Raw genomic sequence first — 17,171 nt, 5'->3', positions numbered from 1 at the left:
TTATAATTAAGATGAATTATTAAGTTAAATTTATAATAAAATAATTGTCATTGTAAATAAGGTGAAAAGTGCAAGCATGATGTTGATCTTGAGTTCATCTTAAACAATCCCCCCTGCTGTTTTTGTTAGAGGAACAAAGGGCAACACTCCTCTTACATCTAGACTTAGTTGTGGTATATTAGTCGAATTTTTAAGATTCCAAACTGGAAACTAGTCACTAAACTATATATTTTTAAAGGTAGAAAGTGTCGCAGGGAGGGTTTTGAATAATTGACGATTACGTGGATTGGAAAAATAGGGCGCTTCTCCCCCTATTAATAATTCCGTATCGTGAGTTCATTTTTTACTTATGCTGCTTTGTTGAATTCCAAAGGGGAGAGATTTTTCCATGAATTCTAGAATAGTTGAACTTAAAAGTTTGTCTCCCATCCTTATTCTCTTGTTGAAATTGCTTGAATGATCGTTTTAATTACATCCAAAAGAATTTAGATATTATCCAGCTCTTGAATGATTTCCAATTACCTTTCTTCCATTTTTTCTTTTTTTTCCTCTTTCGTTCTCTTCGTAATGTTAAAATATTAGCAAACGAAACGGCTTTAAAATGAAATTACAAAAGGCAAAATTTCTATTACATTTATTTATTTATTATTTTCTTTCTCGTATTTAAGAAGTAGAAATGATTATTTTTAGCCCCCTATTATTATTATTGTTAAGATATCAAAATTCCTTAGTCTAATGTTATGGAGACCTTTCTTATACACGTTTCCCTACGGTTCAAAGGTCAAAGGTTGGATAAAGGTAATAGTTTTCGACGTGCGAAATGTCGAAGGGAGGACTTTGCTCTCATATCTTTCTAGTAACATAAGATGACTGTTAACACACTTATCTAAACACATTTCGATGACTAAGACTTAATTTATTGTTACGATGACTTTTGAGGGGTTCCATTACAAATTCAATAATTAAAAAATAGCATTTGGGTGCATTTTTATAACTGGAAAACACGCAATTCTTTCAAGTTTCCATCGAGATTCTCTCTCTCTCTCTCTCTCTCTCTCATCTCACCTGTTGCCAAGAGATGTTCAATAAACATCTCTCCAGATATCTTCAGCACAATTTAACGTCAGTATGATTAATGGTTACTTAATAACACTTAATTATTTCTTAATTCTTTAGCCAAAAATCAATTAAGTAGCGTCAATTGGTGAAGTGTATCTGATGTTGACATCTTTTACTGTCGAAAATTCTCATATATCACACCCAAACTATGTTATTATCTGAGTCGTCGAGCTTTATTTTTTTATTATCAATCTTCCCAAAGAGAAATAGTTTTAACAGAAATTCACATTTTTTAAAAAAAGATATCTTCGAGTGAGACGATAATTAAACGATCCGGAAAATGTCCCGTTTCTTCTGATAAATTTCGGGTCTTTCTGTAGTTTTAATGTGTCTTAAGAATAGGAAAAAATAATAATAAAAGAAGAAGAAGAAGAAGAAAAAAAAACACCTCAATAAAATGTCTGGAGATGGAGAGGAAGGAGTCACTAAACCCAGTGGACTCAGTTGCCAAACCAGACGTGATTAAGGGGTGAATTAAGTCGCTGATTTATTTTCTACCCTGGTCTCGCGCAGTTTTACTTGAGCTCGATTTTATTACAGTTCATTCGTTCGAGACCTACTAGACGAACGATAAGAGTAAATCTCTCTTGTTTCTGTCACCACGATTCTTTGGTACCTGTCAGGTATAGTTTATAGATGGGTGGAGAAGCATCCGCCTGGGAATTACGGTTACTATGGTAACCGATCGGGACCCCGTTCTGTAGTCTGTACGACGATGTAATGTCCCCCCTCCCCATATCGCATTTTCTCTTACATCTTTTCTTCTCGTTTCAGGTGAAGTAGTGAGGGTGAGATTGGCGTACACGAAATGCTGTGCTGGTGGGCTGCACTGCTCAGCTTGCTGACCACCGTTGCAGCCAGAAGAGGTGGTGAGTAATTAAAAAATAAGCAAAAAAAAAAAGATATATATATATTATTATTTTTCTAATTCCTTCACTATTTACTAATTAAATTCTCCAATTTAACTCGAAATTCCTTAAACACCAATACATATTAACGCATAAAAACACGAATTATAATTAATAAATTAACTTTTAAATTTAATAAATTTAAATTTTTAATTTTCAAAGCCACCATCATTCAATTCCACGAAAGCTCACTTCGATATAAACGGGATGAATTTAATTATATTAAAAGCAAGAAAATACATATTCTTTGAAGAGGAAGATGAATACTCTCCTTAATTATTTCTTTAATAAAAAACAGAAAAATTTTTAAAAAATATGCGGAGGAGGATGGAGATAAAACCCTACATCCATCCTGAATGGATACCAACTTAGGGTTTTTTCCCTTTATAAAAGATATTTTTATGAATAGTAATTATAGAAATGGGTGTATACGGAGCCATTAGTAATTGATGGAAACAAAACGAATAAATACCATCCATTTTGAAACCCGGACAGTTAATTACATCCACAAATTACATGGAACTAAAGCACTTTTGTTCCTCCTTATACAACAATAGATAAGCAGTCGGATATGGAGTGTTTTGCCAATCCAAATGATTAAGTACAAATTCCTCAGGGATTAAAAGTCTTCCACTAGTTTTATATACTTTAATTAGCTAAGATGCAAACATTCTCTTCTCTACTTTTACTATAGATAATTAGCCTCAAATTTAGTTGCTGTATTTTTTTTTTCTTTCTTTCTTTATCGTTTCATTAATGTGATGTAACTTAGTCCCGTTTGACGCATATTCTTTATTAAGTAGTTATTGATTACCCTTACTCCGCTCTTGGGACGTGTTAGGGTCTTGTAAACTGGCCCCAATAATCATTAATAAGAATTCCAGATCATGACAGCTATTTGTCGTCCGGCATTTATCAATCCTCTTCTTAGTTATGGATTGTTCTCTTTGAATCATTAAACGGTTTGTGTTCTTGGAAAATTGCTCTTTGTTATTGATACAATCCACCTCCGTTAAGGTTAATTAAGGGTCTTTTTTTAACTGTAATCCGTTTTTTTTAATTAAAATTGCTCGAGTTTATGTGAAAACATTGTCAGTTCTGATCGAAAAATATTCAAGTTTATGGGAAATGTGGTAAATTTCGTCGAACAATTCTCCAATTTATGGGAAATGCGATGAGTTTTGAGTCTAAAAACGCTCGAATATACAGGGAAATGTGGTAAATTTAATCGAAAAAGCGCTCATATTGTGAATTCACTTATATAAAAATTACCTACGAATGATTTTTTAAAATTTTTATCAATTAAATTTAATGTTTTTTAGACAGTATTCTCGTGCCAACACCCGTTAATTTATTAATCTAGAAATTTTTCGTACTAACATCCGTGCGGACGGCTAATTGAATAAACAAATTGAAAATTCCAACTTTAATTTGCTTTCTTAACGAGAAAAACTGCTTATAGAAATGTTAGAAAAGGCAATATAAATGAGTTACGATTCGACAGGAAGTTACGAAATATGCGGACAGATATACAGACAGGAGAAGACAAAAGACGTTTCCGCAATACGATATAAAAATTCTTAATAATCACCGCCATTTCCTCATTATAATTTCTATAGTTTACGAGACATTTTTCAGACGGATCGACAAACGTACACACTATATAAGTAAAACATAAAATTTTAACAGTTTAATAAAGTTATCCCTCTATTACCTCGCAACTATCTTAGTTTTCGAGATATTTGGCGCACAGACATACAGACAGACGGGGAAAAAAAGGCGGAAAAATATGATTAGATAGTTTATAATTAGGCCGTTGTGGCCGATAATTTCCATACCAATAACCGTCTTTGTTTCCCGTTATTAGTGTATGGAACTAGCAATTGTCAGCGATATTATACATCTATTGTTTAACATCGGAGATGGTCTTTGTGCCACTGTTACGCTTAGTGATTTGCTAATTCGAGTTGATTGGCACATCACGAGCTGTCACTTACAAGAGGTAACTCAACTTACTGTAATAATAGGACCATTATATGGATTACTCGCTATAAATTTCTTGTCTTTGTTTCGTGTTACGCCGAAAAATTCGGGGGGAGGAAAAAAGCAACGTAACATATTGCCTGCACATGCCTGATTAACATAATAATTAAAGATCAATCACATACTTAACGTGCCAATTACCTTATCGTAACTATTGCCGTTATTAATTAAAAAGTGTGATGGTTACTTCACGATCTTCTAACCTCGGAATTGCGTTATTCGTCACGCGTGACGCTCGGTAACCAATTGATTAAAAAGGAAGTAAGTAGATTCACTGGCCTGTATCTACAGTAATAATGCAATGGCTCTTCTTCTAATTTTGTATGAGTTTGCACAGATTTCTGCACCCGCTTCAGGCGTTAATACTTCTTCTTTACACATTTCAAACTTTGTTGCAGTCAACTTTTAATGTTTTTCAAGTGGCTCGAGATGTTTAATTACCCAAAACTTTCCTCTTCGTCGAAGAATTTTAAGGATTTTCTAATTGAGTAGAAGCAAATACTGTGATGGAAGTAAATTCGTGGATCCTTCCATAAATCATGATTAGTTTTTATGTCAGAATTACGAACAGACATACAGACGCACGGCTATTCTTCCACAGATTAGGACGAATTTTTATAACAGATCTACAAACAGACAAACGCTTCAAAAAAAAAAAAAACAAAATTAATTTATGGATTTTTCCCATAAATTATGATTAATTTTTTATATCAGACATACGAACAGACTTTATAGAAGCGAATTTTATGCGAATAAAACAGATTTGTTTTTTCGCATTCGAACATACAAACAGACGAGCTTTAATATTATGCATAGACACGATCTACAAGGGGACTGTTTAATAATTTTATTTTTATTAAATTATTTTAAAAATATCCTGAAGAATATTATTGAAATTATTTGTGCACAAACAGTACGATTATGTAGATGAGGATAACTCTCTGCTCCTTCAATTATCATCATTATTTTTTCATCATTTTTACCTTCCTTCCTACCTCCTCTATGAAATTTTAATGTTAAAACTGAATAAATGTACCAAATTTTTAACTGGTAAACATATTTATAATTAAGAAAGCGATTTATTTATAATTTATATTTTTCAAATTTATTTTTCTGTTGAATTATTTATGTGATGGCTTCTTTTTCCTTCCGTTTAAAAAATTTAATGATGATTTTTTTTTCAACATCATAATCATCATCATCGACATCGTTATTATTTAAATTAATTTTATTATAGAATTATGTAATTAATTATTGTAATATATTAGAAAAATTTTATGGTTTTTTTGTGGTAGAATAAAAAAATTGTAATTGCTGCTAAACCTCTAAACAACGGCCACTGACGGGAACGTAAAACGTGTCCGTTCTTCGAAGGTTGCCGTTGTTTGGAGGTTATTTTGTATGAAATTCAAAGAAGAAACGTCTCTGAAAAATGGCCGCCGTTTACAGGTGGCCGTCATTAAAGGTTCGACTAAATTTTAGTTGTAAATTATTAAAAATTTTTGCGTTATCAACAGTAAAAATCGATCATTTTCTACGTATGTTAAATTATATATAATTTTCCTGAATATGTCTGTCCGTCACGCTCTGTATCTTGAGAAGTGTTTATTATACGTGAAGGCAATTTATATTTTACATTATATAATTTACTTATATGGAAATATATCGAAATAATAATTTTTTAAAGTGTTTTTCAATTATTGTAAGAATAGAATGAAGGTTTTGAGGTATACTCGTGTATAAAATTAATTTTAAAAATATTAATGTATTATATTTGCCATTTTAAAATATTATTTTATCAAATAAAATTTGATATTAAATCATTTTCGGTATTCGGTTTGCGAAAAACGTTGCGAAGAAAGTCAATATTTACTATATTGCGTGACTCGTTGCGACGCGACGCGACGCGACTATAAGAGATAAAACAGAATAAATACAAGAATATTACGCTAATAAAAGGCATCGTTGCAGGGAAAAGAGTGGATAAAAAAAAGGCAAAAGTTTAACTGGAATAGCGGTAGAAAGCGTCGTAAATTCCTCATTTCAACAAGGCGATTCACACGATAGTTTCGTGCAACAGCAACAGGGAAAATATATACTGTATATTTCAAATATAACAATTGACGACAAATTCTTATACAAACGCTACAAATATCAGAGATTTAAATGTTTGTTTACATTGAAAAGTGTACGAAAAATGGCACACGCTATCGAAAATAACGTCGCGTCGTTTCGTATAACGCGTTGGCCTCATATTTTCTGCACGCTGTAAAAAAAAAAAGGTAAGGATATTTAATGGCTAGTTTGCTCTCCATTGTTATCGCACTTTTTGCAGAGTGGATAACTTGTATAGTTTTTGGTAGTGGGATGCCTTTGACAGAATTCTCTTTGTCTGATGTTGGGACTTATACGCGTCATTATATCTTGTCGTGCGTGCATCCATAATTGTTATCGGGGGGTTGGGTTTTGTTCGAGGTGGAAATTCTTTTTTTTTATTTTATTTTTTTTCCCTTTTTATTTTCCCGAATGCTAGCAAAGTGATTCATTCGTTGGCTCACAGACTGAATTCGTCTTCGATTAATTGACGTTCATTTATCATTGGAGTGATAGCGTGATGTCAACTCGATGAAATAATTTGTGGATAAGCTCATCCGATTGTAAAAAAATGAATTGATTAAAAAATACCTTCTTACTAATGTCGCTATATAACATAATTCTTTTTTTTTGGTGATGCATAAATCAAATGAGGGTCTCTTTCACCGAAATGAAATCATTTGGAACAAAAAGTGATGAAGCGAATACTCATTATGACGTGTGGTGATGCTCTACGGGTTTGTATTGTTGTAGGTTCCAAGGGTACTCTTTTTTTTTCTATTTTGTATTGTAACACGTTCCAGGTTCTTGTTTTGTATTATTATAGGTTCTAAAGTTCTATGTACTTTCGTTTCTACAATTTTACAGATTCCAAGTAGAAGCATTGTTTATATTTATTTCGTAGAACAGAATCTTAAAAGAGCATTTTCAGTTTTAACTAAAGAGTAATCTGTCCTTTCAAGATTCTGTTCTATGAAATAAATATAAACAATGCTTCTACTTGGAATCTATAAAATTGTAGAAACGAAAGTACACAGAACTTTAGAACCTATAATAATACAAGGGAAAAAAGTGCGCTCTTGGAGCCTACAACAATACAAACCCGTAGAGCATCATTGTTCCAAATGAGTGTTCTAGAAATTTAAGTTAATATTCTATAAATTTCTTTAATTCAAGATTTAGAAATTTCTGTTCTAGAATCTTAAATTGGAATTGAGTTTTGTATTTTGTTCTTTGATTTTACTTGTTTTCGAGAATTGTATATGAATATATATAGATTTTATAGTTTGAGAATGCAAAATATGTAAAATTTCTGGAGAATATATATATATATATATATATATATAGACACCATTCCTGCACAAAACAGTACGTTCTGGAATTTTGTATAAGATTCTAGAACAGTCTTCGACTCTGTAGTATTGGTTAAACAGTAAAATTGTTCTCTGTATTTTTATAGGCCTTTAACTTTACAATTCAGTTTTACATTTTAGTTATAGAATACCAAAGTAGAATTAAATAAATGTTATTTCTTTTATTTCTTTCTAGAATTTTAGTTTTTTTTTAGAAAGAAAGTATCATTAAGAATGATGCTCTCTTCAAAATATTGTAGATGCTTTTTAGTTCTATATTATTATAAATTCCAAAAGTCGGTTAGGATTTCTGCTAAAGATAAAGTAAAATTCTTTTTAAAATCGATTAAATTCGGAAACGATAGCGAAATTTTTTACTGTTTTAGGTCAACAGGAAGGAAAAAAGAAAAATTCTTTTTCGGAGGAAATAATGTAAATCAAAAATGCTGTCCTCTAGATAAAAGTATCTTTAGTTACTAATAAAAAAGAACTTTTTAAACGTTTTATATCGAGATACATCTTTAAAAATAAAAATAACGTTTTTAGTTTAAAGTTAAAAGAATATATAAATCGATGGAAAACACGAAAATTCGATTTTAAGTACAACGAAATCTAGTCTAAAAAACATCTTGTTACTATATCGAATACATCTAAAAACTTATAACGTACAGAAAGGATACTTTATAGGATTATATTTTTATTTTATCAAATATAATTGATTTTTAACGGTAAACAAGTATGAAAAGTCGGGGAGTAGGAGTTTTGATACTTGTTTTATGCGAAGAACTGTAGAGGAAAGATAGCGTTTAAAAGTATTTATATAGACAATAATTCAATCATTTTATCCTTCCTTATTTCTTTTATTGTTTTCCAAAGAGTATCATTTGCATTACAAATGAATTCAGCCGAAAGATTATTCCAGAGAATTTCCTTTATCCTTAAGCATCTTTTATCACATATCGCTGTAATGGTTTCGTTTTACAAATGCCTAAAAGAGCAAAATTGCTTTTCATTCGACTATATCTACTATATCCTATATTCTACCTGAGCATTAACATACACCATTAATTTCGCATTACGTCTTCTACAGCCAGCAATAATCGTTAAGCTAACATTTAACGCAAAGTGCACCGTTTATAATAGGTACTACATAAAGGAATCGTCTTGAAGAGGAGGATATCACTTTAAAACGTATCGTATTACGAAACGTTTGCTTTCCAGATTACGTTACGATTTACGATTTTCGACTTTTGCAGAACGACTAAAAAAAGGAAAAGTTTAAGTTATTGGCATGGAAAACGGTTCTTGTTGAATGCAGTCATTTCCATCCCTAGGTAAAGAGTTGATACGGATGCCAATGGCATATTACGACTTGATGTAAAGTGCTAGAATGAATAAATAAATCCGTAAAGATAGCAACAAATTGAATTTTTCAACATTTTATGTTAAAGTTCGAGTTATGGTTGTGTTCCTTCGACATATTTCTTATTCCTAAGATCTCCTTCGCCCTCTCGCTCGTGTCAAAATACTCTATTTTTATATATAGATTTCAGTCGAAAACAAAATGTCACGCTTAAATTTTCGATCAAAAAAACATTGTTAAAAATGTATGATATCAAATTTCTGACAGGTATTTTACTTATGTTTAAAATATATAGAAACTCTCCCTTCCCTTCCCTTAATATTGCTGCCAAAGAAAAATTGAAGGGATTGTATTATTGATGTAAAGAGCGCTAAGAAAAGCGAGAAATAGGCTATAAGAAATAATAATGCTCCTTAATGATGCAAGTAATAATAGGAGAAATTAATATTCTCTAAGTAATGACGATAATAATAGAAAAAAATTACTGCTCTTTGCTACTATAAAAATCGATATTCTAGTTGGGTAAATGAGTCTCCTTAATAATATATAAAATATTATCTTAATATAAAAAATTATAGAGATCCTTAACGATATAAATAATAATAGGAAAATAAGAAAATTCGCCTTATTAACATAAAAAAAGCGTGGCTTTAATGAAGCGATGTTAATGCTACTTCGTGTTGTGAATACGAAATGAAAGCAAATACAATAGAGGAAAAATTGAAAATTTCCTTTATTATTTATATAATTTACAATATTTTATCTTTATTGGTTTAAATAAAACGATTTTTAACCGCATAAATAACAATAATGTAAATTAAAAGTACTCTCTTTAATAAAATAAATAAATAAATTGCAAAGTAGTTTTTAATTAAAGCAATTCATAGAAAGATCATTAATTGGTAGTGGAAGGGTAATTAAAATCCGAATAACATAACGATAAGAGATATCTGTTAAGCATCATCTTTCTTAAAAGATGGCTGGTAATCATCATTAGCTAAAAGACTTCATTTAAAATTACTTAAAGTGACAATAGTCAGAGGAGGGTCTCGCACTCGTCGTTCATCAAACAGAAATGGCCAAAACTCATTCGTTTATAACCCGACATCAATTATAAGTAAAGAAAAGTAGGTAATATAAATCAAAACGGCCCACACATAATAGTAGCTAAGCTAGTCGACAAATATTCTTTTCCGTTCATGGGACATCCCCATTAGCTGTAACCTCGTGACACGCTGTGATTTCTTATTGCTTCCGTCTCATTACCCAAGCCCCATCATCTTCGATCATCTTCCATTCCTGGACGTATCCTAAGTGGAGATGGCTTTGATTTATGTACAACTGAGTACCACGTATACAGTCTTTCTGTCTACATAAGGTCTTTTTGGTGATATATATCCTTTTATGGTTTCTATACACCCGTGTTTACTTTATGAGGATTTTTCTCTTTGTTTCGTTCGTTTTAAGCGCTTCGATGGTCATAATGGTTAATTTTTTCAATGTTCGACATCATTTTAGAATTTCTACAATATTGTATCGGATGGTTTTATTGAGTTTTTTGCCACAATCGACCATTTACGATATCTCTTCTACGAAATAAATAAATAAATATATGAACTTCCCATTTTTCTTTTCTGTAAAAGTTTAATCAGAAGGGAATCGTCTTCTTGTTTCAATAAGCATCCTTTTTTGGTTTTTCTACAAGCATTCCTTTCCCGATCTTCTTTCTACAATCCACCCTTTTCGCTTCTTTCAACAAGCTCTCATTTCTGTTTTTTTCCTTTTCTTTTTTATAAGCATCCCCTTTCTGTTCTTCTTTCCATAATCACCTATTTCTAGTAATTCTACAAAGCATCTTTTTTTTTTAAATTCTTCTTTTTTACTTTTTACAAAGCACTTCTTTCTAATCGTTCTTCCTACAGGTATTTCTTCTCGTTCTTCTTTCAATAAGCACTCTTCTAATTTCTTTAAAACACTTCTTTCTATTCAATTTTTTTAAGCACTCCTTTCTTGTTCTTCTTTCTACAAAGCACCAATTTCCGTCTTTTTTCCAATAAAGCACTTTTTTCTTGTAAGCATCCCTATCAAATTGTTCTTACACAAGCACTTTTTCCCCCCTGATATTCTTCCAAAAGTACTTTCTTATTTTTCGACTTTTTTCCCAAAGAAATATTCGTTTTCAGAGAATTCTGCTGAAAGATTCTCACAGAAAAACAATAAAATACACGTCTGTCAATATTTTCTTATAAAAATTAGGCAAAAACAGCCTTTGCAACACGTATAAAATGATTTTTAAAAGTTTCAGAAAAACTGATATTTGTCACATTCTTCGAACATCTGTACAACTCAACACCTATGATCAAGGAAGAAAAGTAAGATTTTGAAGGAGAAGAAATAAAAAAATAAAAGAAGGAAATTCACACCGGGTTATTTACTTTCATAAGACTTTTTTTTTTTCCTCCATAAACTTTTTGGCCGTTGGGAAATTTTCGCTGTTCTTTTCTCATCCCCATCCAAAATCGATTCTACAAATGGACATAGTTATAAGTGACTGAATAATGGAACAGACGTAGGCATATTATTTTATATATCAGAATTCATAAATTAAAAAAAAGAAGAAGAAGAAGGGGAGGAAGAATAGAAAAATCTGAACATATTCTGCCAAAATAATCGATATTTCAACTTTTGCCAAAGCTGTTTTTAATTAGAATAATCGGGGGGAAAAAAACAAATTTTTGATTTATTTTCTACAAATTTAGAATGTCTTTTACGAAATTTTCAAAATTTCTAGTGAAAATTTCACTTCCACATTTCGAAATTTTTGATTTTCAAGCTGATGAAAAATTCGTTAAATAAGTCCAACTTCTATAAAATTTCTAAAACTAATTCTTCGATGCAAACCATAATATATATATTTTTTCTAAATAAATTTGCGAAAAATTCTCATATTCTAACATTTAAATTTCCTTAATTATCGTCGTTGGAAAATTTCAAATGAATTTCTCCGAAGCCGATCATCTGGCAAAATTTCGTTAAGGGTATTAGCGCATCATATATTTATTATAGAGAATATTCGCGTGTTTGTTTCATTTATTTTGATTAGATAGCGTGAAAATTTCCGTGATGTTTCTCTTAATTTCATTAACCCAACATAACATGAACAGAATTAATATATTTCCACTCACGTTCTCTTAAAACGGGGTGTGGTTACAAGAACTATGATGTTCCACTGCATTGAATTGAAATTTGTTCCCCGATAAAATTTTATTGCAAGATCACAGATTGTTATAAAATTTGAAGGAGGGAGGAACACGAAAAAATTCATCCAAAAATAAAAAATAAAAAGAATTAAAGAATTAAGAATGTATTTCACGCATTTAAGCGCATTGCAGTACGTAGAAAAATCATGTTAGGCACCATATTTTATTATTATATTATTCTAGAGCTTCAGTTGTGTTATTTTTCATAAGTTATCTTAAGAAAGATGAAGAGAAAAAAAGAAATATCTAAGTAGAAAAATAAGAAAATGCATTATAACACGCTGAAATTCCATTATGTAAACTTAATTACATAAATCATCTTAAGGTGAGCTGGTTAATATAATTTTTTAGCATCTGCACATGTTAATTATAACTTCGAACCGGATCGTGATAGAATTTAAGCGAAGCAGAAGGCATTTTTGCAATATTTTCATTACTTGTAAATCAATTATTAAATTGCATTACAACAATAACTTTTATCGCTAAATGGAAGAGACTATTGACAGGTGTAGGAGATGGTCACACCTGTCTCTACTGTCATTATTATTCGCTTTTACAGGAATAGAAGTTTAGATGCACCTGCACAAGATGGCAAAGGTCCATATGGGAATGAAAAGGCCATAAAATCCGCAACGGTATCTCAAAAGGGAAAAGAAATAACCATCTGTATCACTGCTTTGTGTCGAGTTTTTCCTTTCTAGAAAATCATTTTTTTTGATTTTTCTGTACACCCTTTCAAGAAATTCTTCTATAAGTTGAATACCAGGAAGGGAGAAGGAAGGTGTGTAGGTGTGTGTGTGTGTATATATATATATATATATATAAAGGGAAAGAGGGGGGTTATTTCATAAGAAGACAAAAAATACCAACTTCACGCAACATTCACGCTGGCTACACTCGGTTATTGTTTAGGTACGTCTTACCTAAACAGGCTTGACGGGTCATAATATATATATTTATATATATATAAATATAAAAAGAAAAGCAACTACTAAATCATTTTTACTGCAACACGTTCGTGTGAAACTTGCCTGGATTACGAGATTATAACATGTAAGGTATTCTTGTACACTTTTTAGCTAGAAGCAAAATATTCACCCATCCCAAACTCTTAAGTAAGGACTATAATAAATGGTAGCAGAGATGAGATTTTATTAGTTTGTCATGAAATATCTCCTTTAACATCCCCAGAGAGTATACGATCGACTCCTTTTCCAACTTCTTTATTGGCTAAGTGGATAATAATTCAAAAACTGAAAATTTATTAATTAAGATTTATGATCCTATACGGATTCCGCACTGTTTACATTGTCGTAAAACGTACAGATTTCCTCTTTTTTATGTATTTACCCGAGCAGTTACTTATGAAAACGATAACAAAAAACAGCAACCCAGCGAATTCTGCTACTACAAATCGACATCTTTTTAATGTCTATAATTTCAGTAATGATGGGATTTTATGTTGAATTTTGCTTAAAATGATTATTTTATTAACAAGATTTGCCAGTTTTTTACTTTTTTTTAAATATAATTTTCTTATTTTTGCTCGAGAATTGGCGTTAGTTTTATTAGTAATCGAGTTAAACAACGCGTAAAACCCCGGAGAAATGTTTAAAATTCTTTTATGCGCCATGAAAAAAACGAAAAAAATACTATGAAAAAACTCTAGAAAGATTATTTATTTCATAAAAAATAAAATAAAGTAAAATAGAAAGCGAGACGATTTTGAAAAATTTGTTGAAGATTGATTAATTTCTATTGATCCGTTTTTGGGGTTTGTTATCTGCAAAAATGTTTACATCCTCTATTAACCTTAAAATAGGTTGTGGCAAAGTAAAATTTATGGAAAAGGGGAGTTTCGTTTAAAATATTCATCTGGAAATTTCGGTTTTAAAGGGGATTTAAAACGATTTTTCTTAAACTTCATACATATGGATACGTGAAGAATCTGAGTGATGTCTCCTATGACTTTTACAAAGATTTCCCGATATAATTGTTATTTATTTATTCTTGCTTGGCAGGAGGAAGACAAACATATTGCTTAATTTATTTTCGCACGGAGAAAAGTAATTTTCTTGTAAAATACATTAATTCTTCTTCTTCTTTTTCTCCTCCTCTTCCTCCTCCTCCTCCCTCCTCTTTCAAACATTTCCTTTGGAGCAGAAAGATTTCTGGTGTTAATAACATTACGATTTGCTTTAATTTTATTAACCCGTAGTAGTAATTCGCCATTACTCATCACCCAACAAGATGTAACTTAATATTAGTTCTTTGATCTGCTCTAAAGCAAACTATAATCATCAATATTAGTGCATTTAGATTTTAATTTAGATTTTTATCATTAACGAGAGTGCTCATTGCTTCACCTGCTAAAGGATGATTCAATCGATAATTGCGACTCGAGAGATTTCGAACATTTTAAATTGACTTCAGTATTTAAAAGCTTTTAAAGAAATGTAAGTGAATTCTACTCTTTCATCATTATTCTATCAAGAAATTATTTATTTATTTTAATTATTTCTACGTGTTTCGGGTATATGAGAAACGACGCCTCAGCATACAGTGTGTAACTGGCATACAATATAAATGCGAAGGGAAAAATAGCGTTCGAAATTAAATTTTACCACAAATTTTCTTCAAAATGGCGAATCTTCTCTGGAAAAATCGACTTTCTGACGCTTATAAATAAAATTTAAAATGCTTTATATATAGATATACATCCTTTTCTTCCTCCATCACTTAAATAATTATAAAATTTTTACTTTATACTTATTTAAGTGATGGAGGACCCGTTTTAATACTATAAATTGTCTACATTATAATAAAAACGATGGAAAAACCCACACACATCTTAGTAATTTTAATACAAAATATCACGAGCCTCACTTTGCTATAGAGCGTGATAGACAGACAGCCATTCGTGTTTATATATATATTTTACGGTGCATTAATTTGCGTTGAATCCAATTGTAACACCCATAATGTGCATACGGTATTGAAAAATTCCTTAAACTCTCTCCATTTGCAAAGGGATAACGTCAATCATTTAAAATTCACACTACCATCCAAGCATAAGTTATATTTTCATTCATAACTAAGCATTCAATCAATAGTTAATGGGATAGGTGTAGCGCATAAAAAATTCAAAAAATAAAAAAAGATCGTTAGTAAAGAGAGAGAGAAAGGAAGAGAGAATAACCTTTTATGCTTTATTTTGAAACACATTCATCTCATTTCCTGTCAAGAGACGATTTGTTGGACTGACTTCGACACATCGCATTTGACTTAACTTTCTTTTAAAACATCTCTCTGGCTTTGAAAAAGAAATGAACCGTTCCAACACACCACCAAAAGGGAGAGATGAGAGAGTTTGTTACGCCTCGATGCTACTCTTTGATTACTTGCAACGTCCTAGGTTCTGCACCTTTAAAAATCGGATCGAATTGTATGAACTCGTTACGATCTCCGACGACGGAACGTTTTTGAATTTGATTTTGTTTTTTCACGATAAGGGAGTCCCATTGTTGGATTTTGAATCGAATTACCTATTTTTTTTTTTTAACTTCTATTTCTTTATACCGGTTCCGAGTAATGCAATTTTAATCTAATCTAAACCTGCTGATGGAACTTTCTTCAAATTATAGACTTTCCTTCTTATTACCAGATCGGTAGCTCCCCCCTTACTCGATGGCAAAAGAGTGGATAAATTAATATTATACGCTTCTTACCATAGGTTAACGTTTTTATGAAATTATTCACCGTGAGCGCTCGACCGAAATATGCCACTGCGAAATGCTACAATACGACATTAACGGTGATCAAAATGGCTCGGAGTGGCGTAAATTAGTTTAAAAACCTCATAGAGTGCGTTAAATTAGTTAAGTCGGAGTTATTTTAGCCGAGTGTGGGCTCATAATCCAACGCGCTGCCGGCGAATCTTATGCGATTTTCAAGACCCGATCTACAATAGTCCGATTACCGGAGGAAAAGACCTTGTATCTGTGCTAATTGGATAGGTCCATTACAAATTTAGGGGTGGACGCCTATTGACTCGTTGGTTAAGTAATGGAACTTGCATACGAAATACTCATTCGTCTCTCCTCGGCGGGAGAGTTTATTTCCAAATTCCAACGGGGATGTTACCCGTAAGTAAATGACACATATAAAAGGGGGAAGAATTCATTTTTATCCACGCAATTTAAAGAAAAAAAATTACTAAATCGATTTATAGCCGAACAAATTTATTGTATATTCAATACCGGAATCAATATTTTAAAAAAACCGAAACTTTTCGTAAACTTTTCCCATTTAAACTTCCGGTTAAAGATATAAAATCCGGATAATCGAACCGAAATTTTAATCATCATTCAGTCGTTTACTTTTCAAAATATTTCTCCAATTCCAACTTTTTTTTATCTTTTTTTTTGAAAGGATCTTTGTCTTTTCTACGTTCAATTACATTGTTTCATTCTCATTTCCGACTTACCAGTTCCTCGACATTCCATTAATTTCCGTGCAATATCATAGCGCGTGACTCCATTTCTCATTTCCATAATTCATTTCGTCAGAAAAGTACAAAAAAGGAAAAAAATTTGAATCTCGTGTCAAAAGATGGAGAAGATGGGAACCGAATTTTCTTTTTTTTTTTTTTTCCTTATGTCCTAAAAAGGTAGGACACTTGCTAGGTAGGATTATGTGTGTTTATAAATGATATAGTAATTTTATTGAAGAGTTTTCAAAACTTTTATATATTTATCTTAATAGCTTAATTATCCTAGAATTTTTTTCCCTCTGTTTCTTCTACTCGTATCATTAATTATCAAATTCATCCCTTTAAGAAACATTATTAGACTATTATTACGTACGATGTCGTTAAACATGATAAATGCAAATTTTATCCGATTTTTACGTAAATTTCCATCATGTTTAGACTTCATTAATTACGAAGGTATACGTTTTATAATTGAAAAAATATACATAATAATAATTAAAATCACGTAGCGCCATACAACTGAGTTTTAAAACGGGTATA

At 31.2% G+C, this 17,171-nt stretch overlaps 1 protein-coding gene across 6 annotated transcripts in view; it reads left to right on the top strand.

Annotated features, from left to right (window-relative positions):
* Nucleotides 1-17,171, top strand: part of LOC136973769 (latrophilin Cirl-like) — a 119,261-nt gene that overhangs the window by 83,556 nt on the left and 18,534 nt on the right. For 4 of the 6 annotated variants that reach the window (XM_067268524.1, XM_067268523.1, XM_067268521.1 and 1 more), the window contains one exon: nt 1,894-1,988. In XM_067268524.1, coding sequence (XP_067124625.1) covers nt 1,928-1,988 — 61 coding nt within the window. In that variant the 5' untranslated portion in view covers nt 1,894-1,927. Of the gene's footprint in view, nt 1-1,893; nt 1,989-5,357; nt 5,536-17,171 lie in introns of those variants that run through there. The other 2 variants (XM_067268520.1, XM_067268525.1) reach the window with 1 other exon arrangement.

Source organism: Centruroides vittatus, unplaced genomic scaffold (genome assembly GCF_030686945.1).
Source record: "Centruroides vittatus isolate TY-2023 unplaced genomic scaffold, ASM3068694v2 contig_329, whole genome shotgun sequence".
NCBI lineage: Eukaryota > Metazoa > Arthropoda > Arachnida > Scorpiones > Buthidae > Centruroides > Centruroides vittatus.
The sequence above is the reverse complement of the archived record's forward strand: the minus strand, read 5'-3'. Positions and strand labels throughout refer to the sequence as shown.